Genomic DNA, 25,920 nt, shown 5'->3' with positions numbered 1-25,920 from the left:
TTATATACCTAAGACATGATTATATGAGCTTTGGCAAAAACATTTATTTTAATTTCAAAAAGCTCAAATGTCCAAGGTCAGACCTCCTAAATAAAAAAAACTTCCATGTTAATTTGCTATACTGAGCTACCTAAATGTGAATTCATATGAGATACATGTTTTAAAAATATTTATGATTATAGACTGGCAGAAGTGCCTCTGTTTTTTAGTATGTTGCAGACTAGCGTGGAATAGCACAGAGTTTATATGGATGTGGCTGCAATATTGCGCCCAAAATATACTCCAGATTGATTTCTTTTACTCCCTCAGGGAGCTGGAATGTGAACGCCCGAAGCAGGTTGGTAAAGAAGATGAACAGTTCAACCCGTGCCATCTGTTCCCCCAAACATACGCGGTGCCCTGTAGAAAATAAGGAAAGGGAGTTAGTTGTGTAAAGCTAAGTTCTGAAAAATAACTCCAGACAAAATTCTACTGAGTTCCATAAACTCTGTTGATTTAAGTTAATTATTCTCATATAAAGAGAGAGGATGATTTTTGGAGGGAAATATTTGCTTTTATTTAATTGAGAAATGATATCTTTGGTGATGCCAAAATCCTTTTTTTTTTTTTTTTTCTTTTCCTCTCTTTTCTTTTCTGGAGCATATATCAGATTCTTCCTTTTCATTTTTGCTTCTTGTCCTCTCTGTGTTGAGTTCTGTGACAACTACAAAGAGCTTCTCGGTTAAGGAGCCAGATTTTTAAAATGCTTCATATATATTAGAGTCTTGTCTTTGGGGGTTGAGGGGCAAGAACCAGAGCATTGTGGGATACAGTTCTGAAGATAAGTAGAAGGATGTAATTAGGCTTATTCCAACGTTGCTAGAAAGAAAGAACTGCTGGATTTGGTCCGCATAGCACAGTATCCTCTCCGTCTGTCCAGCAGCAGGTATTTGAGGTAAGGGAATGAAACCTAGGCATATACAGAGTGATGTGTAGACTCAGTGACTCATTTTGACTTATTGTTTTCACAGTGTATTTCAGCATTCACAGACTGTGTCAACAGAACCACCACCAAAGAAAGTAAAGCAGAAAATTTCCTATGCCCTGGTTAAAATGGTAACTTAAATTAGTTGTCTTCATTCATGTAAACTGGTGGACATTTGGGGAGCAAAGGAGGTAAGATGCTAAGTTATTTTTGCAAATATGGTTTTAGGATTTACAGGCAATTTGGGCACATGGTTTTGAAAATTGGATTTACTATGTTTAATCTGACTGCTTTGTACATTATTTAGGATAGTAATTGCTTTTTTTAATCTGCAACAAATGAACAACAGTATAATCTTTCACTATAACATAAAAAGTTCTCAGCCTACATTGGTTCTGGGAGTAAATATGCTTCCAGTGTTTTTATTGCTTGCTTTTTATATTTAAATTTTAAGTAAGTAATGCCAGCTTCCTGTGTTGCGCTGCTTTTCCTTATAGTCTGATTACTGGAGAGGCTGATGAGAATATTCTCCAGGCTATGTTTTGTTCTGCTTTTCACCCTCTTCTTTTTCTTTTGTTTTCTTTCCCTTTGCCTTTGTATTATTGCATTGTAAGTTAGGTATTTCTTATCGAACGCTACAGTATTGCTTTTGAAAAGTTTAATTTTTTGGATTACAAAATAATATTCTCCTGAATAGTTTTTTGGAGATACTGGAGAAGCTGTAGCTAGATTATTAGTATAGGTTTTAGGAGACAGAGGTTCAATTTCCTGCCTTATCACATATTTCCTGTGTATATTTTGACAGGTCATGTTACTTTTGTTTTTTTTGGGTTCCCCATTTGTAATATGAGAGTAAATCAATTTCCTGACGTGAGAGTTTTAGGAGGATTTAATAGATTAAGGGCTGTGGGAAGCTCAGATATCCTGATAGTGGGGTATCCGTACGTATACCAAGAAGATAGCGTTATGTCTCCTAGCCATAAATGTCCTGTTTGAATATATGCAAACATAAAATGCAAGACAAATCCTTGCAAGGCCCTTGCAGTAGAACACCTAACTTTAAGTCTTTGCGTAAAACATAGTTTTTTATAAAAGTGTTTCTAAAGTTGTAGAGCTGAGAAACTTAGAAACATTAGTATTTTTAGTTCTTCCTCCAAGACACGGTAAACAAGAAGATTAAAATATCAGGGCATTACCTGCTGAGAATGGTAAGAATGCTTCTTTATTTACAAAGTTGCCATCCAAATCAAGGAAATGATCTGGGTTGAATTTCCAAGGGGTCTCCCAGTGCTCAGAGTCATACACAACAGAGTGCAAATTTGGCAATACAAGTGCGCCCTGCAAAAAGAATCAGAGATTGTATTTTCCATGTGTTATTGAATCCTTGTTGGTCTTTCCTTCTCTGTAGCAGATAGTGTGCCATCCTGTGTCTGTGCCTGGATTCTGCTCTGCCTTTTCCTATAGCCTGTGCGTTCAAGCATAACAAACCATTGTATCTTCTGTTTGTTGTAAGGTATTACATGTTTGGCTCTGTCTATATGTTACCTCATTTCAGGGCTACCTAAGTCTCTTCCTATCTGAGCCAGATTGCAGTTTGGATCATTTTAGGTACTCATCGGACTAATCATATCAGGTTCCTTTTTTTGTGCTCCTCAACCCTATTTGGCTACTGGGAAAGGAGACTTCAGTTTTCACGTTAATTGTTTGCTACTTGTGCCATTAGCCTTCTCTTAAATTTTCTTTTGCATGTCCTTATGTGGACTTATCCCTGGTTCAGGGCAGTCAACTTTGTTTCCTGATTGTGACTGCTACCATATGCTTCCAAAGCCAAGTGAAGAATTGCAGATGATAATGTGATATAAATACTAAATATTAATAAGTGAAAGCTATAAGAAACATGAATATGCACTCTGTACCTTTTTAATGTGAAAGCCCAGCAAAGTTGTATTTCTCACACATTGTCGAGGGACCCCAACAGAAGTAACGTTGCTGTACCGCAAGATTTCATGAATCACGGCGTTTGTGTATGGCATTTTTTTACGATCTTCATAACTGATTAGTTGGGAGGGCTCCAGAACAGCTTCTATCTCTCTTTGAACCCTTTCTGCAGAGGAATGAAAATATTTTAACTTCTTTTACTTTCCTTTGTTCCTAGCAGTTTTCTGGATGTGATCCATGATTGGGGGAAAAAATAAATTGTGTTGCCATAAAATGCCTTGGCATGGGGTTTGACTGCTGTCTTGATTTTGGAAAGGGCATATTCCCAAAGCACAAGATGATCTCTGACTTAAGACACATCCCACTTGGTGATGAATGCGTTTCCAAAAACGATTAAACTTTGAAATGACAGGCGTCATTCTTCTGTATAAGTACATATCAGACTAGGTTCCTCTTTAAAGCTTGTCCACTTTGAAGGTTAGGAAAAGTCTCATTAACATATGAAATTATGTCTTTAGTTTGCTATTCTGCCTTTGTTTTATCTCACTAGAAGTGGATGGTAGTAGCTTCTGTAAGCTTCTGCTTGTGTTGCTTCTTAGAGAGCTGATGGGGAAAATTCATGTTTGTTTCTTAAGTTTAAGTTTAATTACTTAGATCTCAATTACTGACGTATCACCATTTGTGTTATTCATTATTAACAGTTAATTTTGATGTATTTCCAAGTGGCTGAGCTAATACTTACAGTGTAATGATGTTCATTATGATATAATGTTGAATGCCGGTCTCTCTGACAACGCGTTATGCTCACCTTGTATTTTTGGATGTTTTACCATATAGAGCAGTGCCCAGAGAAGGGTGGTACTTGTTGTTTCTGTCCCTCCCAGCAAAAGATCAACCACAGTCTGAACCATATTGTCTCTATTAAATGTAGAGGTAGGGTCATCCTCGGTCTGTAGGGAATATTCACAAAAAGACTGTGAAGTGGATAATTTTAAACATACTACTGGTCATGTAGAAATTGGCATAGCTTGATGAAAACGGTGAGCAGTCCACGAAAACATCTTCTGTGCTAAACAAATGAAGTATGCGTGTAAAAATTGTATAGCAATATTTGAACAGCAACTGTTTGTAGTAGGCACTAAAGCCAAGGAGAGGCTAGTGTGATAAACAGATACTTACTTTTGCTATTTGAGCCAGGTAGAAGTCAATGAGATCCTGTGGATCACGTGCATTCTGTCTCTCATGATTTTCTACCTCATTCATAACTAAATTGTGCATGAATTCATTGTATGCAAACACTTCCTGATGAGGTCCTGGGAAATGATGCATAAGCCATGGAAAAGCATCATACATCTGTGATTTTGAACAGAAAGGAAGAAACGTGAGCTATTTTAAATTGATTCTGATTTCCTGATGACTGTATGGAGTCACTGCAATGCATGGGCTTCTAATTTGGATGAGAGGCAACAGACACAAGTTGGAGCATGGGAAATCTTATTAGATGTAAGGGCTTTCATTTATTTATTTATTTATTTATTTAACCACGAGAGCAGTCATATACTGAAACAGGTTGTCCAGAAAGGCTGTGTGGACTCTCCATCCATGGAGGTGTTCAAGATTTGACTAAACCAAGTCCCTGAGCAACCTGATCGAGTTTGACCTTCTCTGAGCAGGTTGCTGGACTAGATGACCTTCAGAGGTGCCTTCCAACCTAAATTATTCTGCGTTTCTAATGGGGATTATGAAGCCTTTACGTTGCCCTGTAAGTAAACTGGCATTGAAGAAAACTTGCTGGAGATGCATTAATGACCTATTGATGATGTTCAGTAGTCTAATTTGTAATGATTATGTTTAGGGTCAATATCCAATTGCCAAACTTTTTATCCTTATAGAGAGGTTAGAGACTGAAAAGCTGTGTGGAAGCTGACCTGACCTTTCAATCTTAGAAGGGTTTCCTCTAAGAGAGACCGGTAGGTGTATTTGTTAAGGAAGAGCATTTTCTTTTCATTTGTTTGTGTTGTGTATGTTTTGTTGTGGCTGGACGTCAGTCCACGGAACTTCTCCTTCCCTATCACAAACTGAAGTGTCAACATCATGTGATAAGTGGTCACAGGAGAGCAGCATCTAATATTGCAACAAGGGTTTCTGCAAAAGGGTGGGTCAGAGTAATTGTGGGCTGAATCTGGCTCACAAGCAGAAGGCTTTCCCAACCTTGATTTTATTATTTTTATTTTATTTTTTTACTTGATGTTTAAGGCATCTCTATATGGAAGAGTTGGAGAACCTGTTACAGTTACAGAATGCTAACGTCCCATGTCAGCACAACCGAAGTGATGCTTAGGCTTTAAAGAACTTAAAAATATTCTTCTGTCATGATGAAATTTTGTGGCTCATGTCTCAGAGAAGTTCAGATTAACTCAGGTCTTGATAGTAGCATCAAGTGCATAAGAAGTAAGATATCTTCTCAAAAGGTTAGGACTTGGAAAGCGTAGTTCTTATTAACTGAACTTTTATATTTTGATGTATAGATGAAAATTATTACAGTTTGCTTTAATTGAGGATTATGTGCACACACAGTACACTGCAAATGGTTCTTGATTTGAAATACATTGTATATTTTGGAGCTCTGCTGAAAACAATAATTACTTAGAATTTGAACTTTAGGACCCATGGGTTACTGACACAAGGAATATGAGGAAGTCATGAGATATACAAGGTAGCTATTAATTTATTGCTGTACAGTATTTTGCAAAGCAATGGTATGGAAAGGTTTGGGAATAATGGTCACTGGCATTTAATTCATTTTTTTTTAAACTTGTGAAGCACAGATGTACCTTAAAGGAAAAAGAACAAGGAAATTAAATTCTTACCCTTCCCCAGACAGTAGCTTGGAAGTAGATCACAAAATGAACAGCTTTGATTAGCTTGCTGAAAGATTTGTCCTCACTGGAGAAGCGATGACCAAAAACAACAGCACAGATTATGTTTCCAATGGCATGGACAATGAAAGTATGAGGGTCAAAAGGTTTGCCTGTGAATATAACAATTACTAGTGAATATCTCTGAATATACTACAGTGAGAAGAATGAAGGAAGAGGAGGAATTTTTTTTACGCTAACACTGACAAAAGTTCAGAGAATAGAAGATCACACTACTAAGTAAATTTCACCAAGCGAACTCTAGTTTAATACAAATCAAGTGGAAGTATTAGAAGTGTAGGGAATCTGTATTTTAAATCTACTTCCAACTCTTGTAAGATAGAGTGAATATTGGTTTTGAGAAGACAGGTGTTAGGTCTCTTTTTACTCTGTCTGACTTGTGGTCTGGGTTTTGTGAAAGCACAAGCAGAGGATTAGAACATATGTTCTCACATCTGAAGGCAAATGTGAGGTTTTTTTTAAAGACTTTAATCATGTTTTATTACTGCCTGCAAAAAAAATGTATATACACACACACACACATACATACATATATAGCTAGGGAATGTATTTGTGAATATTATAAGGCAAAAGAATTCCATCCACCATGGTGAAACACTGTTGTGGATCTCTTCAGGACAAGTATAGATGAATTAACAAAGGATTGAGGGTAGTCTGTGGCTTCCATCTTGGCTCGGTAGCAAAGTGAAGACAGCAATTCGAAATAAAGAAAAACATGTATTGTATGGGGCAGGGGGAAGGATCAAATAATGTTAATATAAACATGTTACAAAATTTGGAAAGCCGGTGCTAAGAAATGTAAGGAAAAGCACATTGCTAGGAAGCATAAGGATCTAAAAACTGTATTTGAAACAAGATTCTAGTAGTCGTAGAGGGCCCTCTATATTTAGAAATGTAATGTATTAGGAGGATATACCTTTGCTTCCATTGGTAGCACAGGAGGCTCTATCCTGTAGCTGTTCAGAAAGGCCCAACTAACTTGCTGGTGCAGCACCTTAATCATTTAGTCATAGCCGTTTGCTAACCAGCATTAACCAGGAGTAAATATTCTGAAATGAATGGGTATGTTGCACTAGGTGGTCCTGAAAGAATCAGCTGAGATTTGTCTCTCTTAGTGTGTATTAAATCCTGGAGTAGGCAAGAAATTTAAACAATTGGAAGGGTACTAATTCTGTGCCAAAATGTTACAAGGGAAGATGGGAAGATCTGGATGACTAAAGACTAGCTAACCCAATGTGAATGCGGGCAAAACTGTGGAAAAGCTGAGATGCTCAACTGATAATTAAAGCACAAAGATATAATTAATGGCCGTGAACAAAACTATCTTGATTTTTATTCTTCATGAGATAATGAGTTTTGAGCATAATGGTGTAGGTATACTAAACCATTTCAGTGAAGCATATTTTTACATGGATAGGAACTAATTTTCTAATGCTCATTCACTTTTCGAACTCCTGTAACTTGAGGACACTTCTACCAGGGCTCCACAAGATTCTCTTCAAAGTCTGACACTTTTAAGGATTTATATTACTAATCTAGAAATAATGGAAAAAGAAAATTGAGAGGTGACTTTGATCACTTGTGCAGCTACCTTTATGTAGCTACCATATAAAGCAAATACTGAATCATTTAATGTAAGTATCATTTAATGTAACAGAGAAAGGCATAACAAGAACAAATGAATAGAGGCTGAATCTGGAAAAATTCAAATTAAGTACGCATGTTAATGGCAAGGACAACTGTTGAACTATACTACTAAGGAAAGTGATGGGTTGTGTGTCTCTTTGACTTCAGTCCAACCCTTGTAATCCTTCTTGGAGAGAGCAAATAAAAATATTTAGTATAAAATTGAGGAAGGATTGCCTGGAAGGTAAAGAGTTGGGCTGTACATGAGCTACGACTAGATGGCTGGTTGGTTTCTTGCCTCTTAAAAGTTCTAAGAAATATGTTGCTCTCGAGAGAGAGGCTGTAACTAGGGCAAAGAGAGTTGGAGAGAGACCTTAGGGCAACTTCTGTGCATTTTCTCATGAGTATGGAACACGATGTGGATGAGGGATTTGGCTGTTCAGGATATTTATATTTAGTTGCTTTACTCTGGCATCTTGCTAAAATCTTACTGGTTTACATTTCATCCAGATCTCATAAGAAGTTTTAGACAACTGAATGATAAATTCCTTGTGTTGCAGTTCTTCCTTTGCCAAATCCCAAAGGCCTGCTGCCATAGAACTACTAGGTCACGATTGTGCAGGTCACAAATTGTGTTTTTTATGGAGGAAAACATAGGTTGTTTCAACACCCCTTCAGTGGTAGGAATTGCTACCAGCTGTCCCCAAGACCGTGTTGATAATAAACATTTTTTTCACTGTCCTTATTTTAAAAACAGTTTTATATTGCCAACTCTTGCAGACAAAACATTTTTTTGTTTTTGCTAAGAATGTAATTAAGAAGCCAGTAAAAGTCCCACTAATATGGGAAATCGTATCTGTATTGCTCATAAAATGTGTTCTGAGACTTTCACTTCCAGAATCTACTACATTTCAGAAAAAGCTCTTAAGTCTTTTTCTTTTGATGAATTTACCTTTCTTGTTTGCAAAGATGTCCACAAGGTGACAGGCCTCCATTTGTATTTGGTGCTCCAAGTTGTTCTTACCAAGTCCCAGACTTCTTATAATTGTCATGCCAAAGCGTCTTTGTTGCTTCCAGGTGTGCCCACTTGTCAGAAAAATACCTAAGAAAACAGAAATGTTTATTTCATTGCTAGGAAGGGAAACTTTTCATTACAGGAGACAAAATGGAATTTAAATTAAGATCTATTTAATGAACAAAGAGAGAATCATGATTTCAGATATTGACTTTTGGTCTGTAATTGGATTTTTATGATTGCCAGTGATATAGTTGCTTATAAACGTGACCCTGAAAATTCAGTGGTAACAGGTTTTGGTAGGGATAGAACAGCTTGTCTATAAGTGTCTTCAGCATGAACAATCTTCTGTTTTAGAAGTGATACAATTGAAGGGCAGCTCCTCTATGCAGACGTTCCTTTGAATCGACTGGGAGGAAAAGAAGCAATGGTATGCTGTGTAAGAGGCACATTTTTTGGTTTTCACCTTCTTAATATGCCAGCTCTGCATGGAACCTGTTTGCCCAGTTACGTAGTTGTGCGGCAGGAAATCCTGCATGTGTGTGTATGGGAAAAGCATCTTTCTTCTTTGCAGTGTCATCTTCACTTTTCAGTACTGTAGCGTCTTGTACCTTTTTTGCCCATCATGTCCCTGTAGAAAGGGGTGAGAGGTCGTCCAGAAAGCTCTTCTGAATGGGTGACTATGCCGTCTTTCACTGCTTTGTATCCATTTAGTACTACCACAGGTGTCTGTCCCAGCCACACCGTGTAGATATTTCCATAGATGCTGGTTAACTGGAGGGTTAATAACAGTAAACTAATAAATGTAAATCAGGGACATACACATTAAAAAGAAAAAGAACAGGCATACATATATAAAAATTCCTTTTAAGAGTTTTCTGTAATTGTAACTAAACCTGTTTGCCATCATCGTATTGGATTAAGGGTTTCAGCAGAACTTAGCCTTCTCTTGTTGCGTGCTTTGGGTACAGAAGATAGTTGTACCTTATCTTATGGAAAAGATACTTAGGACAACTCTTAAAAGAACATCTCTGTGAAAACATCAGAAAAAGAGAAACAGATCTCCTCTGTCAGCTCAGAATCAAAGAACAAATGAATAAAGGCAAAATTCCAGGGCTGCTACTAGTTTATTTTGACTAAAATTATTGGATTTTCTTGCCTCTAACTTCTGAAGAAAGCAAGGAAATGTTTTTGCACTCTTAAAGCTTCTCAGTGATTTTCTTTTCATGTTTTTTGCTGTTGTCTTTCCTCAGATCATGCTTGTATTTTCCCTTGAAATAGAGTGTGAAGCAAGTTCCTTACTTTTGTAAAAGTTTAAATTGTTTTATAAAGTAATATCACTGTGAGCCAAACAGGAATGAATTTTTTCCTGCTCCCAATAATTATTTGGGTATTGCAATTTTTTTTTTTTGTTCAAATAAGCAAAAAGGGGTCAGTTTAGGGTATCTAATGGAAATCAGGCCACTCCCAGTCTAGAGGCATTCCAGTGACATCAGTGTCGGGCAAAGGAAGTTCTACTAGAGATGACTTACAAGATGAAATATTAACAGAAAATATAACAGCAAATAAAGCTGTCAATGGAATATTGTGCTGTTGACGTTTAGAACTTGTGATACCGTTAGATATGAATGTTACTGTATCCAAAAGATAAAGTAACAAGGAATAAAGCAATTAAGATTTTTTTTTCTTGAAAATATGTTTACCAGTGCAGGGTCTTTGTATTCCTTAAAATTGGCCGATAATTAAACTTGAGGTTAATAAAATTATTTTCCAAGTTTAGAGCATTGCTATGCAATGTATAATTTAATTTAAAATACGTTCAGATGAATTTTCAGATTCAGGTATAAATAAATACCTTAGCAAGAGTTTCTCGACGAAGTTCAAAGTCCAGCAGCCACAAGTTTCCAATGATGGGGAGGGGAACTGGTCCTGGAGGAAGCTGGCTACGCATCCATTGCAACTTTAGGAACTGCAAAATCAGGAGAGATGCTACCAGAGCTATAAAAACATCAACAATCCCCAACATCTTATCGAAGTTTTTGCCTCTCACTGTTTTTCTTTCTGCATATGATTTCCTCTGAAAATCTGGAGTTGTATAGATGAGTTCACATCCACTGAAGTCTAAGGAGTATTTGCCTGCTTTAGCACTTGCTTTCACTCGGTCTCTCTCTGATGCAGTTTACAGTTTTCCCAAGCTGAAGTCTTTAGAAAACTTTGAAATATGTGGTCCCTTGCAGTTAGCCAAGCCACACCTACTCTCTTCTGTCATCTCTAATTGTGATCTCTCTTCACTCAACATTTTGTTCCTTTTAGCATTGATACTGGTTCTGTATGGTAATTAGAGTATCTAAAACAGTTTTCCAAGGATATCCAGTGTCTTGCATAGTGTTAACACCTCTTGTAGTTCCCAGTAGTTAAACAACATTAAAATACTAAGGATGCATTATTTATGGCCTATCTAAAACACTGCAGTTATTGTGTGGTTTCTTTTATAGAAGAAACATCTACACAGTGTGCAGTCTCTGAAATGAAAAACAATTGAATCATCAGCAGCATGAGGCTAGTTTCATGTCTTATTTAAGAAAAAATAGAATATCTATTTTCCCCTTTTATTATATTCTAGGAGATTATGTTATGATACTATAGACTATAATATCCAGAATGCAAAGGAAAGGTTATTGTTCTGTCCAAAAAATCGTATGATGTTTTCTAAATGGTATTTTTACGCTGAAGTTTTAAATTTCCTTGTGCAAATTTTGGAGGTGAAAAAATGCGCAAGGCCTACTGTATCTCTAACAAATAAAACACACTGAAGAAAAAGGTAGAACTTCAAACCTTTTCGATTCGCGGACCCCATAAGCTCTCCAGGAGAGGTTGGTACTGTTGTAAGCCTCTTTTAAAGTTAAACTTTGTTACACTTTTCTTAGTTGCTATTCACTGACTTTTTTATATAATTCATGGACTACGATAAGTTACTTTGAAAAATGTGGGATTCCCCACCACTGGAAAGCATGCAGTAATGGTATAGTTCCAATGTTTTGGGACATGATGATGGATTAGATAGTCTTTTCAGGCCTCCTTTCAGATTTTTTTTTCTTTGATTAATTTGGGACTGGACATCTTATTTTGAATGTTTTTCTTATTAGCCCATACAATATCTTGGATTTTTAAACTGATCAAGAACCAGGGTAGTGTTATTTTATATCTTCAAGTCAGTATAGGCGATTACACTTTTTTTTTTTTTTTAAACAATTTTTTGCAGTTTATAAGTTGTCTGTTATAAACTTTTGTCATAATTTCTCTGAGCAGGCATGTTGAATTCTGCGAGTGTTGTTGATCAGACTCAATGTGCACTGTGGTCATGAAATACAAAAGTTTAGTGCCGCCTAGACGGGCTCCCAAAGAACTCCTTTGAATTCTCTTCAAACCAACTGAGAGTTACAGGTATGGTCATGCCTTTCAGTTTGTTTTCTAATGGGTTTGATTTCTGGTTGGTTGATAGAAGCAAATGTGTCCGTTATATAGCATTGTGCGTTGTTCTGTCTTGAAAAATGATTAGACAAGGATTTTTCTTTTATGTTGGCTTTAGTAGATTTTAATGTCAGGTTCAAGCAAGAAGATAGGAGGACAGTTTCATGGGGCTGCAGACAGCCAAGCATTTGCTTGCTTCACCCCTCTGAGCAGGCTTGACTTCTCTGTGCAATAACATGCAGCTCTTTTGCTTTAGCGGACTGCATTTGCAGATGCCTTACAGGGAGAGTGGAAGCGGAGAAGCCGTTAGAGAGGAAGGAACGTGCTTCTATGCCTCTTTATTTATTTGTTTAGTTTTTAAGGGGGGAGAAATTGAAATGCAAAAGGTTAAGCAGCAACAGTTTCATCAGCATGGTTCCATGAGTCTTGTGTTTGAAGAGTTAAACAATCAAAAATCTGTGAGAAGCAATTTGAAATTAAATATTTCTTAGGATGTTATCAGCCAGTCCTGACAGTTCCAAGATAACTCTTATTTTTGCCAAAAATTGCAGTGTTACTGAGTTACCTTACCGAGCAGTCTTACATCTGCTGCGTTCTTCAGATTTAGATGCTGCCTGGGTCTTTAAAAAGAGTAAACTGATGAAATCATCTAACTAACCTGACTTACTGCTTGTGTTCATCAGGGTTTTATTTCTTTATTTTAGTATATATTTTTTTCTCCCTTTTTCTCCAGCTAAACCACCATGGTTAAAAGGAACTGAGCTGCATGGTATTTCTGTTTGTTTGTGAACATAACTGTGTGCAGTTTCCAAACATTGCAACTGTGAAAGACCACTGAAGGCTGTTCATCACATGCATGTGTCAATGAGAATATGGTCTGTAGACTTCAGAATTACCAGAATTAAGCTGAACTGAGTCTTGAAAATATTTTTTAATAATAGTTAGTGATCATGATGAAATGTTTTTAAAAAAACAAACAAACAAACAAAAAAAAAGCAGCCTTGTGTGATTTTCATATTGCAGGATGAGTTTGCACATTGACAAATTTAAAAACACACAATATTTTCCCCTTCTCCCAGTCCACTCTTTTTTTTTTTTTTTCTTTTTCTTTTTAATGTCTTGGGTGGTCAGGTTTAGTGAGAAAGTGAATGGATGCTCTAAACTGGAAAAAGTGGTACTGTTGTCAATCAGTTTCAGTGAATTTTTTTTCCTTCAAAAAAACTTCAGTATAATTTTCACAGGATGTATCTGCTCTATCTTTTTATTGATTGGAATTTTTATTTTACTTGGTATTAATTTATAATATATGACCCTATTGTTTTCGAGTTTAATGCTGTGTGGAATCTGTAGATGGCTGCACTCTAGAGCAATCAGAAGCATAAAACATTATAATAAATGTATTAAGATACTTCCATACAGCTATGCTAGATGCTCACAATGCTAAATGAGTAGCTAGTTTCATTTCTGAGGAGCAAGTTGTTGGTGTTTAATAATAATGACATTGATGTGGTAAACAGTGTAAATACAGCCTGCAGAGCTCATTGTTTTATTTTTGAAGTTAGGATTGGTTTTTTTCCCTATTCACATACCTTGCTCTATATCTGTCTATGTTGAATTTCATCTGTTATTTAGCACTCAGTCACTGAGTCCTGCAGAGTTCTTTCAAAGTTCTGCCGTTCTCCCGTTAGCCCTTGTCTTTATCATTGTGAATAATTCAGTATCATCAGTAAACTGTAATGTCACTGAGCATGCATTTGTCAAATCAGTTACAGGCCTGTTGAGTAGCACTGAACAGACCCCTGCAGAACTTAACCTCAGTTATTAACCAGTGATCAGAAATGAGAAGATAATTTTTAAAAGAAAGTTGGTCACATCCAGTTAAGATATATGGAAAGGCTCAAACTCTGGCAAGCTAGAGGTGAAAACACAGTAAGCAGGTCACTGATCTTGGAAAACTTTTCTTAATCTTTTGAGTTTGAACATTGAGCCATTTGCTGAGGCCTTTTGCAAATAATAAAACCTTTTTTTCCACTTGCACCAGGAGTGGGAAAGCCACTGGAGAGTCAATAACCGTGTCAGCCTGCTTTTTTTCTTTTACCAGTTTTCTGTAGTCGGTGGTATGCACTTACTGTGTTGGAGGCACAAAGCGTCACTGCGTAGTAGTCCCCATGCTGCTACAAGGATTTAACTCTTAGGTGCTTATTTATTTATTTATAAATGTAGTGCCTCCTTTTTCAAGTTGAGTATAACTGATGGGAGTTTCACTTTTATTGGTCCTGGAGGAAAGCTGGATCTGAGTACATTGTAATCACTGTTGCAGAATGACTTTAATGTTTTGAAACAGGTCCTTTGGCAGTACCTGTGACCGGAGCAAAGGTTGCTGCTTCATGTTGAGGTCTCAAACTGATTGCTTCTTGAAGCAGGCTTTGACAGTTTCTAAAAACTGAATCTCAGTATTGTGGCACAGTGTGGTATTTGTCTAGTTTGCATGGTGTAGTTGAATTCTCCAATTACCGTGACATTTCTTGCCCTCTCAGCCCCTCTGACCAATGTCGTGATACGAGTTGCAATCTTTCTTGGAGCAGGGAGGAGGTCAGTAGTGGATCTAACACCACATCTTTCATGCTTAAGTCTAGCATTTTACTCTATTTAGATTAAATTTTAAGTCATAAATGTGTGTTCTTATTTGCATGATTGATTAGTTTGTTAATCTGACATAAAGCTTTCATTAACATACGGCACTACTCCACTGCTGGCGCAGTCCACTTTCTTTTCTATGTACTTTATGTCGCAGAATTACAGGATAGCCCACGATGAGTAGTCCTGATACTTGCACATTGACATCCTTCTGCCTGTTGCCTGTTCTTCTCGACCTTTCGGCAGGGTAAATCTGGCACAGTGAAGGGCCTGGTCTGGCTTTTTGAAACTGTGGGCACTGCATTCTCCTGGGTGGGAGCTGCAAGCATGGTGAGGCAAGGGTATTTCAGAAAAGCTTAGGATGAAATTTATAAGGGAGCAACAAAAAGCAGGCAAGTTGTTTTAGGGGAAATCAGTTATTCTAATATCTCTGGTATATGTGAGCAGCTCCTCTCCGTGCAAATCTTGCTCACTCTCATCTAGTAAATACTGTTGCAAGAGCTCACCAGCAAAGGTGGCAGAGGTGTTAAGTCTGGTTGTTTTGCGCAGATGAGGCAACCTACTTTTGTAATGAAGGTTTCAGGCCATTGGAGTGGGAAGCAAAAGCAACAACAGCAAGATTTAGGGAACAAACAGCATCGTCAGAAACACGTGAGGCAAACAAATAACGAGTATGTTGTGCAGGAGATGCAAAGGGTTGTGGGGTAGGTCTCTGCCCAGGCTCTGAGTCATCTGCTCAGTCATAAATACCGGGGTGTTTATAAATACCAGGATGTGTGGTGGTTTTTTTTTTTTTTTATGTGCAGGTTGCAAAGACAGACCCAGTGTGTATTGGAAAACGCTGAGTGGTTCCATGTTGTGCATTTATTGGTTGGCAAGGTCATGTACGGCTGCTGTCTGGCCTGCTGACAAGCTGAACAGAGCAGACAATGGTTAAGCTCCCCTGCAGGATTTCCTTCAGTGGACACACTAATCTAGACTTCTCAACTCAGGTGCTTCCCCCCCCCCCCCCAAACTGGTAAAACTTCAGAGCTTCACAACTGGGGTTGTGATCGGTCAGTGGAGTCAGAATTCCTCTGTGGGGAGGGAATGACAAAGACACAGTGTGTTCAGACAAGCACACCAAGGGAAGAGGGTGAATGTTGCTTAGAGCACAGAACTAGTGTAGAAACAGGACTGAAAATGTGAGCAAAGAAAACTCCTGTTCTTTTATTCAGAGAAAGAAAACTTTACCCACATGCATTGTGAATAAACGAGACAGTTTTAGTCTCATTGTTTGGTTTTGCCTCCTACTCTAAACTGTGTTGTTGGGACCTGAATATTGATGAGCTTTTGAGGTCACATATGGGGGCAACGGGACTTGAGAGGTTCAAAGTTGGTTTGCAGATCTGTTCATAGCTTGTCTATAAATGCCTATAAATGTAAAGAAACTTAATTTCTCTAGGCCTTATCATCCCTGAAGTTCACTTTTCAGAAGAGCTTTCAGATTCACCGATGAAAGGCAAGATGTAGATGGCAGCTATGACAGTTGCTGATGGGGCTGTTTTTTCCTTACCTAGCTTTTGCTTCCCACTCCAATGGCCTGAAACCATCATTACAAAAGCTAATTTCTTCACCTGACTTAATATCTAACCAACCATACTTAACATCTCTGTCGTCTTTTCTGGTGAGCTCTTGCAATAGTATTTGCAGATGAGTGAGCAAGATGTGCGTAGGGAGGAGCTGCTCACATATACGAAGATACTAAAATAAGGAAAATTGAATTCCTATAGAATAACTTGATTTTTGCCTTCCTGTAAACTCCTGCCTCACCCTGTTCAATGCCACCATTACTTGATTTGTATTTCAATCCTTAATTCACAATTCATACACAAGAAATAAAGGATTTATTTAAATGCCATCACTTCAGCATTACAATGAATTGTAGCATCCATCACTTTAACTCTTTCTGCTAGTAGTAAGACGTCTAGTCATCCCAAAGTAAAACTGGATGCCATTTGTAATATAAAAGAGATTTACTGAGGTTTTCTCAGCATGGAATTGTAATTAATTTATTCATTTTCAGGTATATTTCTGGAAGTGTAGCAAGTTGAGTTAACGTGTGTCATGAGCATGCAGTGAGAGCAGGGTTAGTGAAAGCTAGAGTGCATATACTAGGGAGGAAATGGACTGTGTTAACTAACCATTCTTTGTAGTTTGGTCTTCCTTCTTTTCTTTTCTTTTCTTTTCTTTTCTTTTTTTTTTTTCTTTGCAATGCAGCGCTGCATGGGTGGAAGCAAGGCAAACCTCATTCAGGTGCTGTGGCACTGTATATTTTAATGGAATGGGAGCTATAAAACACTAACGCCGTTCCAGTCTCACTGACTGGGCAAATGCTGTACAGTCTTGGCAGCACTCTGCAGAGTCAGCTGCTGAGGAACTGCATGGATACAGGAATTTCGCAGGCTAAATTGTAATGCTTCAAGTCAGTTGCCCTATTCTCTCTAATGTGTTAGGAAAAAGTCATTAATGTACAAACAGCCTTCTTTCTGGCATTTCCTAATTTCCTAATTTTCAAGTATTTGCAGCTTCAACATTCTTTTTGATGTTTTTTCTGAGCTGTAAGTAGTAGCCTAGATGCTGCATTTGGAATGCTAGAAGAACAGAACAGAACATTTGAGAGAAGATGCTCTGAAATGAGCATTATATGGGCAATGGGTTTTGTCCTGAAAGTGGAGCAGTAACCCTGAGTTCTACAGTGATAGTTAAGCAATGCTGTTTATATTTCTTCCTTATTGAGGAAGAAATCCAGGCTGAAGTATGGAAGAGTTTCTGAACGCTCAGGACGGGAAAAAATGCAATCCATTTTCAGCAGTGTGACAGTGCCCCCCAAGTAAAACAGCAGCTGACATAGGTCTATGTTGTGAGAGAACATTCAGAAAAGCTAGTATTTGTATATTTCCTTTACAGTCCGGAAAGACAGAGTACGGCCTTTCAGGGAAGCTTGTCTAGGAGCAATTGGAAGGAAAAGCCCAACTTGGTATTTCTCTGAGACTTGTTTTGTGCTTGATGATGTTATCTTTCTCCCACCTGTCTTTAGTTCTATAACTGGATATAACATGGTGAGCAATGGGCTGCAGAAATTCTGAAAAACTGCAGAGTAGAAACTAAGGAAATTAAAAACTTGGAGGAAAATGTGAAATTTTTAAATAGTGATCCTTTTCCTCCTTTCAATGTCAAAAGAAAATGAATAAATTAAATATTGAAGTCTGTAATTGTTTCAAACAACTGTCTTGCAAGTATGCTATTTCAAACCTTATGAAATTGAAACAAATTCAACATCTTAGTGATTCCATCTGCCGCCGCCCCCCCCCCCTCCCCCTTATGACTGGTTGCATTGTAACCCTTACTGGGTCACCTTTGTGTAGGCATCTTTTACCATGCAGAGAGAGACTCTGCCAGCAGAATATACACAATTTAAAAATACAAAGCAATTATCTATTGGCTAATACAATAGCTAGCTATGATTAAATGCTTCTGAGCTAAGCATTAATACCCTTACCGCTGCCACTGAGACATTTCATGAGTCTCTGCTCACCAGATAACTATCACGTGGGGAATTATAAGCTCCTGCTGCTCTTTGGATCTAGCTTGTTCTCAGTGCTACTGAGCTGCTCTTTTCCAGTTCTCTGCTTTTTAAGTTTTACTCTTTTTTTTTTTTTTTGTCAGTGCTTTTCCTCATCAATCCTTGAGCTGCTAGCTATTGCAAACTCAACAATTACATTTCTTACATTTCTGTCTGTTCTTACTTACATTAGCTGAAACTCTGCAGAGTGTCTTCTTGTACCTCATCTCAGTAAAACTGAGCAGAGGTTGTGCAGTTGTGCTGAACTAGATTAGGCTTTGAATAACAGCTGAACTCCTGGACCAAGACTTGCAGCTTGGTAGCACATAGATTAAGAGACTGGAGGTTAATGTAATTTGCTAGACTGTTTGCTGCTAGCCATGTTGAAGAAAATGCTAGCATCTGAGACATGAGAACTACTAATATTCCACTGTGTTCCTTCCTCAGGGCTGCAGTGTTTACAGGTTGCCTTTCCACTTGCAGAATTCATGTTACAGGAGCATTCAAACTTTGTTTAGGAAAAGGAACCTCCTGGTTCAGAGAATGCCGAGTATGTGATTAGCTTTAGAAGTATATTTAAAGTCTGATTTAATTGTGACCCATTGTTTAAATGTGCTCTTTGTTCTTTGAACACAGATGCTTTCCAACTGGATCCTCAGCGATAAGTTCGAAAAAAAAAAACAAAGGAGGAAGATATGTGTACTTAGAATACTTAAGGTCATAGGCTGAGTTGGCTTACTAGTAGGAAGAACAAGTTACAGACTTGTTCACTACAGAGGATCTGAACCATTTTCCTAATGGTAGCTGGAAGGAGTAGCCATGAAAATTTTATGTCCTCTTCAGTAGACTTTAAAGCAATCTTCAGAGATAATTTTCAATAACAAAAAGTCATGAAGAAACATTTTCCATTTAGTTTGATATTGCTTTTCACGCTCTCTTTATGTATGTAATGTTGCACCAGAGGAACTTGTATGTATGTAATGTATGTTGCACAAGAGGAGCTTGTATGTAATGTTGCACCGGAGGAACTATTATCACATAGTGAAGCCATCTCATTGGTGGTCAGAATTAGGCAGAAATCAATAAAATCACATGGTTTATTTGGTCCTTCTTGTTTCTCATCCCCGTTTTATGGAAAAGGCACAAAGTCACATGGTCACCATGTTAGTAGGTCCTGGGAGACAGCATGCAAGTTAGTGAATAGCGGCAGACTTTAGTGGGAGATAAATCTATAAGCACAGACATAGTGGAGTTTCTGTGCTGAAGTTTGAAGCTCACTGGTGAGATGAATGTAACAAAGGAAATTTTGCAGTCTGGGATCTCCTAATATTGAGTACTTTCGTAAATAACTTTTTCGATAGACTGAAGAGTTGACATGAAAGCAAGCACTATGCACTGGAAAAATGACCTACAAAAGTCATCTGCTGCTCAGTGAGATTAGGGATAATGTAGTTGTGTGTGCTATGGATTATTGCTAATTATATGATGAAGAAAGAGAGGGTAGATAAAACCTATGCAGATAAAGATCTAGGAGTTATTGCAGATCACAAACTAAGTGTGAGTCACTATGTCAGACTAGTGGAAAATGCAAGGAATTGCACTTCAGTGAGTAAAGTGTTATTATTTCTCTAGTCAAGTTGCTGTTAACAAGGCCTCAGGAGGAACACTGCATCCAGGGTGAAAGATCAAAATTAATTCATTCTCTGAGTATGTTTGATTGAATTTATTATTTTACTATTTTGAGCAATTTATTACAAACTAGGAAAAGAAAGGCAAACCTAAGGGCAATCATGAAGGTGAGCCTGAAGGCCCATGCAGCCCATTGACTACTATTACTGGAGAAAAGATAATCTCAGAGGTCTAAAAGTAAGTGTAAGAACATGTCAGGCATGTACTAACGTTTCTCTAATGCTCTCCTACCCTTTAGTGACACGTTCCTCAGGGGCTTCCTGAGCTATGACGACGACTGTGTGAGCCGCTGGTTGGCAGTATCCAGCCTGTCTGCTACAGTTTTCCAGTTTGTGGTGAGTGGGCTAGATATGCACCCAGCTGAGACTTCACTGCGCTCAAAGTCCGGTTGAAACGCATGTGGCCCTCCACTGTTTTGCTATTTGCTACAGAGTGTGAACAGGTAAATACTGTTACAAGCTTACAGGATAACAGTTTTGTTGCCCCGATAGTTCCTGTACTGGTAAAAACTGTATGGGAGACACTGCATGGGGTATGAATGCCTTCTGTGGCTTCCTTGCAGCTGCACACTCCAGGCAGAATAAAGCCATGCCTCATTTTGTTAGAACAATTAATGCAAGCCAGTCACTGGACTTCCCAGGTGATGTCTCTATAGACTTCTGTAATGATCATGTTTGCAGTCTTGGCAAGAACCTCGAAAGCGGCTGACAAAATTATAAAGACAGTAAGACTAGTAAGCTAGTAGAAGTAACTGGCTAGAGTTAGAATTTACTGGAATGCTAAATTATTTTGGATTCCCACTGCCTCTTTCACAGGCAGAAAGAGAATACTTGTTCTCATTTAGAGACTCGTTCATTCCAAGTTAGAAAATAAAGTAGAACTTCAAAAATCAAAAGTTTGGTTTCTTCTTGCTTTCTCTGAATGTAAAGTGAATAAGGGATGATGAAATTTGTTTGTTATAAAAATTTGAAGGATTTTCTAGATGAACTTAGAGAAAGCATCCTTAAAGAGAATCAACATTGAAGAGTACTGAAAAAAGTGCCATGTGATTTTTCTGGATTTATTGGGGGAGAGTAATAACGTGTGCTGAGGTATTACTTTTGAAGCAGGTGCCTTTTTTCCTTCTTTCTGTTAAGGAGAGATTCAGCCCCTATCTTTTATGGGGGAGAGCTATTATTCCTGCAGTCTTTAGCAGCAGGGAGATAGGGAGCTTGGGAAGATTTGCAAAACATTTATATTCAGAGAATCTGCACTTGGCTGCTCAGGTAGCTATTGTTTTGCGCATGTAAATCTAGTGTTTGTGGGGACAATTGACCATCTCAGCTTTATGTGCAAATGACCACCTTCAATTGTTCCTTTAACGATAGCGTCTACTGGCTTCTGCCATGAATGAGGCATCTAGGTATAGGACCCTGCAGACTGCTAATTAGAGCTAGGTTTTGCTACAGATTTGCTAACTTAAAAACTGCTGAGAGTGTGTAGTGAAAAGGGTTCTGAGAGTGGAAGACAACATGACACTGAAGCAACTGGATATGGTAAGCTAATTAGAAGTTGCAACATGGTACTGGGTGTGCAGTTTGCACATGGGGCATTTCAGCATCTGAGGAGGGCCTGCCCATCACCCCTCACAGTATTACACTGATGACTGTTGTGTTTCTCTCATGACCCACGCAGCTCTGATGAACTTTCCTTCCCTGTACTTGCAATTAGTCCTTAAGAAAATTTATCAGCCTGTCTGGCTCCACCTCACAAATTTTTCTCCTGAGTTACCTGATGGAAAAGTGCTTGTTCTTTAATTGCAAGCATGATTCATATTGCTGTAGCATGTTAGAAGAGAGAAGTGTATTGAATATGCTCCAGAGAATAAACTCTTCTAGTAGTCTGGAAGGGTAAAAGGAGGTAGAAAGAGAAGGCAGTGAGATACCTCTTAATTCTGTATATGACAGGAACTTTTTCAGAAGTGAACTCTTCAGAGCAGAGTAAAGGAGCATCACATGGTACAGCTGTTGCTTCCCTAGTCAAAGCACTCTTGTAAAACAGAAAGTCAGAAGCGAAATGTTGCCAGTGAGGCTCTTTTGACTGTACAACTCTTAAAATTGCCTTGGGCACGTAGATGGTTTCCTCTGGAGCTGACTTCATGCCCTATCCTTGGAAGCCTCAAGCAAGTGAGGTTTCGTGCTCCTCATGACATTCTCCGTACAATCTGAATTCATGAACTAATGAGATGCGTGTGAAATTATTACCATTAGCTGGAATGATAAACTGTTACTACCAGCTTTAAAAAAAAAAAAAAAAGTTTTATCCTGAGTACTGTAGACTCGAGAATCAACTTCAAAAGATGGTAAAATCAGGGGGAGATACTGGCATTCTTCCCTACCCAGTGGCATCTCAGGAAAACCTTACTGTGAAAGGATCAACCACTTTACAGTAAACTGTAACCTGAATTTGCTACCCTTTACTTTTATACAGTTGTGCCAAGGATGCTTGTCTATTAAGGTAGGTACTATGGAAACGCAGACTAAATGCATGGTCTCTGTCCCATATGTGAACCCATGAGACAGAGTATTGTGTGATGTTGTATCTGAATTTACTCTGGTTTGGATTGCGGTATCAGTCACCCCGTTGTGTGAGGAGGCTGAAACAGAAAACACATACAGCTCTCTATAGAATTCTAATTTACTTTACCCAATTATTTAGTAAAAGATAATGCTTTATGTATGGTTGCTGAATCTGCAGTAGCAAAATGTGGTGAGCGGCAAATGAAAAAGCATCGCGGTTTTCCCTGCTTAAGGGGAGGGGGATCCACTGGAGTTTAAGCAGTAGCATAGGTCAGGCATGGTGTTCCCGACACAGAATTTAGTTCTGGCAGAATTATATTTTTGGAGAAAGAAAAAAAAAAAAAAAAAAGTTGTGCTTTAAAACACTTCAGAAAATTGGGAGAGAGAAATTTTCCTGATGTTGATTTGCTTATTTCATTTTTTAAATTGGTCTAAAGATTGGATAAGAGAATGAATCATGAAGAAGTAATTCTGTTTTCCAGTTTCTCTTTCTACTTGGGTTTTTAGGAAGGACCTGGCAACACTGAATTGTGCATGAATCCTTCAGTTAAACAAAATTCAGCTGTCATACCTGGGCAGAAACATGGGAAAAGGAAAATAATGTTCTGCATGTAAAAGTGGGGGTGTAGGAAATGCCCGGTTACGTAAGTGAAAACTGCCATGAATTGAACTATTGGGCCAAACTATGCAAAGTCTTCAGCTATGTTTACAGAAATGGAAACCTGATCAGAACTAAGAAGTTATTAGATAAAAAGCTGTGAGTGCTTTCAGACAAGATGTTTCTTTTTACGTTCTTCCAGATGTGGCAATGAACATTGTCAGATACAGTTGTTGTCTATGTCTGGATATGTAGAACGCTTCTGAACATTTTTACTGAAATTTTTGATTGTATATCCCTTTGCATTATAAGTCTTACATCAGGATTGTCTGTGATGCCTGGCCAGCAGTTTATTTTGCAATTCAAGATGAAAGGAAAAAAAAACCCCAGCATGTTCTGTGGTTGTAGTTCTGCTTGCAAACAAAGAAATGATTATGAATCTTTGTTACTAATCAAAGAGGAGGAGGAATAGTCATACCAGAATATAACCTTCATTCTATCAGTAAAGTGGTTTTATTGCTTTTCAGCTAGCTGTGAAATGTGAACATCTTTTATTTAAACAAGATTTGTGGCAGGTAGTAGTTTTATATTTGCAAGACAGTGACATATTAAATGTCCTTAACAACATATGCACTCAGGAAGGGAGTGAGACTGAATATGTCATAAAAAGTTCAGGAAAGACTTAGTAAATCATCAGAAATTGGGTTCCTCAACAGTTTTTTTTTTTTTTTTTTTCCCTCCCCCCAGAGGCAGAGCAGTCTTGTGAAGTACTAGTGAAATGCTGATGACAAGTGAGACTCTTCTGTTACTGTTTCTTTTTAAATAGTTCCTCTGGGGCCAGTCCCATTTCCGATAATTGGAAGCATCTGGCTGATCAAAAGATCCTGAACAAGGTATGTGTTGCCAGACAGTTCATCTATAAAGAAATAAGACCAATGTGAACATTAGAATTTTAGAATGTATAAGAAATCTAATGTGGATCAGAATGAAATGACACCGATTGTGGTAATTCTGCATTAAAAAAAGTGCTTTCCCACAGTATGAGGTTCCTCAGAAAAGCAATATATTTTCAGATGTTCCACTATACAAGTATGTTGCATTGTTCTAAATGCGTGTATTTGTAGGCATGGATCCCACTCCTCCAGTTCTATTTACCTTATTCCACCATTTGAGTGAAGCAGGTGTTCAGCGCCTGTGAAGAGGCACAAAGCTCTGCTCAGTCACGTTTGTCTGAAGACCGTTCATAATGTGGTCTGCTGAGTGTGGGAGACAGGCAGAGGCCTGTGGAGGAGAGAGAACTATTTTTCCTAAAATATATGCATGTGGAAGTTGCAGAGGACTGGCATTGAGAAGGGTGAAGCTGAGATTTCTGAAACAATGACATTTTCAGAAGTAGTTCTGACAACGTTCAGTGGGTAGATTTTTAGGTTTTTCTTTAAATTTTGTGTTTAAAAAAGGAAAAGAAGCCAATAGCAGTAACCACTTCGTAGAAAACTTGCAACAAATGCTGGAGGCTTGAGGATCAGGAGAGGGTAATTATTTCCTTCAGTTGGTGGTGATATGTTGGAGAAAATCTAAAATGTGTGATAAAAAGCATTTATTTTGAACTGCAAATTGATCAAAGTGTTGGGGGGGTGGTGCAAGGAAGCTATGCTATGCAGTATAAAATAGCAGAAATTATAGTTCTGTAAGGAGCTGATAGGCCGAATCTAGTCCACTGAATAATTCCTTTTGCACATCACCTCCTCTTAGACAAAATGGAAAACAGAAAAACAGCCTACTGCCAGCCATGAGCAGGCCTGAGCTAGACTGGTGTTTCCAAGAGAACAGAGAGTTTTTCTGGCTCCTGATAGAATGGATTAGGAGATAGACCCTCTCTGCAGGAAGAGCAGCTGATTGTGTACATCAGTGAATGGCAGCTCCCATTCCCCTTTGCAAGAACTGAGTCTTTGCAGAGGATGTGTTTGGAGCTGCTCTGGAGGAGGAGTTGTGTGGTTGGTGGAGAAAAGGGAGGTGACTGCTGCCTCAAGAGGGGAGTGAAAGGGTGACCTGTGGAGGAAAGTCCTCAAACATAGATCTGGCTTCTGGTTTTATACGGAGTCCAGTGAGCACTTCTGCAACCTGTTCTGCACAGTGCTATGCAAATACAGGTAACAGAGTTACAGACAGGACAAACTATTTGCAATCAGCTTTTAAATTCCTGATTTTCAGTGAGAAAATATATTTTTCATAGGAGATCTTTCAGGATTGATTTTTGTCTGTAAAGAGGCAGCGTCCCTGAAAGACGACGGTTAAGGGAACTCAAGGATAGCTCTGTTGTAGACTGTTTTCATGACAGACAAAAAACCTGTGACAAGGCTGCTCGGTTTTCCATTTCAGGACTCAGCAAACGGAGGCTTTCCAACCCTTTTATTAGTCCATGAAGGCTTGGGAGGTTGTCTTGCCCAGCTCCCTGGTCACAGGCTTCAGGACAATGAAGCTGGTGCACAGTAATAGTCAGAAAAAAGAAACGTGAAAGTAAGCTAAATCCTCCTCTTTTTTACTGACACTGAAGTTCAAGATTTCTCATGCAACACCACTGACACCAGAGCAAGTGAAGAAAATGATTGCGGCACTGAATGGGGTACCCCTTTTGGCACAGAGTTTGGTGCCATCTTCATGTATGATGTGAGGTGAGGGCACCTGATAATATCACTTCAGCTAGCCTTCCTTCTGCTGTCTCCTTTGCGGTCTATCTTAAGAGCGCTGCTAAGAATAGGTGCTGATCCCAACTATGGGGAGAAGCAACCTCTTTCTAAACAACACAGTCTTGGATGCTAGAGGACTGCTCGTTTCTGGCTCAAAGTAGCCTTTCCTAAGGTGCAAAAAGCCCCTCGTCCGT

At 38.4% G+C, this 25,920-nt stretch overlaps 2 protein-coding genes across 7 annotated transcripts in view; one reads left to right on the top strand and one right to left on the bottom strand.

The window, feature by feature from the left end:
* The window catches only part of CAPN10 (calpain 10), a 51,890-nt gene that overhangs the window by 16,496 nt on the left and 9,474 nt on the right, over positions 1-25,920 (top strand). For all 6 annotated transcript variants that reach the window (XM_068954074.1, XM_068954077.1, XM_068954078.1 and 3 more), the window contains 8 exons: positions 1,011-1,155; positions 4,576-4,664; positions 4,795-4,872; positions 8,840-8,912; positions 11,792-11,926; positions 20,122-20,325; positions 22,353-22,379; positions 23,866-23,932. The gene's annotated coding sequence lies outside the window, so the exon portion shown is untranslated. The remainder of the gene's footprint in view (positions 1-1,010; positions 1,156-4,575; positions 4,665-4,794; positions 4,873-8,839; positions 8,913-11,791; positions 11,927-20,121; positions 20,326-22,352; positions 22,380-23,865; positions 23,933-25,920) is intronic.
* LOC104148878 (cytochrome P450 2J2) lies at positions 206-11,783 on the bottom strand. The gene is given in 10 exon segments (XM_068954092.1): positions 206-399; positions 2,161-2,302; positions 2,881-3,068; positions 3,711-3,852; positions 4,082-4,255; positions 5,773-5,946; positions 5,948-5,973; positions 8,420-8,569; positions 9,094-9,256; positions 10,338-11,783. Coding segments are annotated over 10 exon segments (1,524 nt in total). The 5' UTR covers positions 10,509-11,783.

The sequence above is a fragment of the Struthio camelus genome, chromosome 9 (genome assembly GCF_040807025.1).
Source record: "Struthio camelus isolate bStrCam1 chromosome 9, bStrCam1.hap1, whole genome shotgun sequence".
Classification (NCBI taxonomy): Eukaryota; Metazoa; Chordata; class Aves; order Struthioniformes; family Struthionidae; genus Struthio; species Struthio camelus.
Note: the sequence above shows the minus strand (reverse complement) of the source record. Positions and strands in the feature narration are given on the sequence as shown.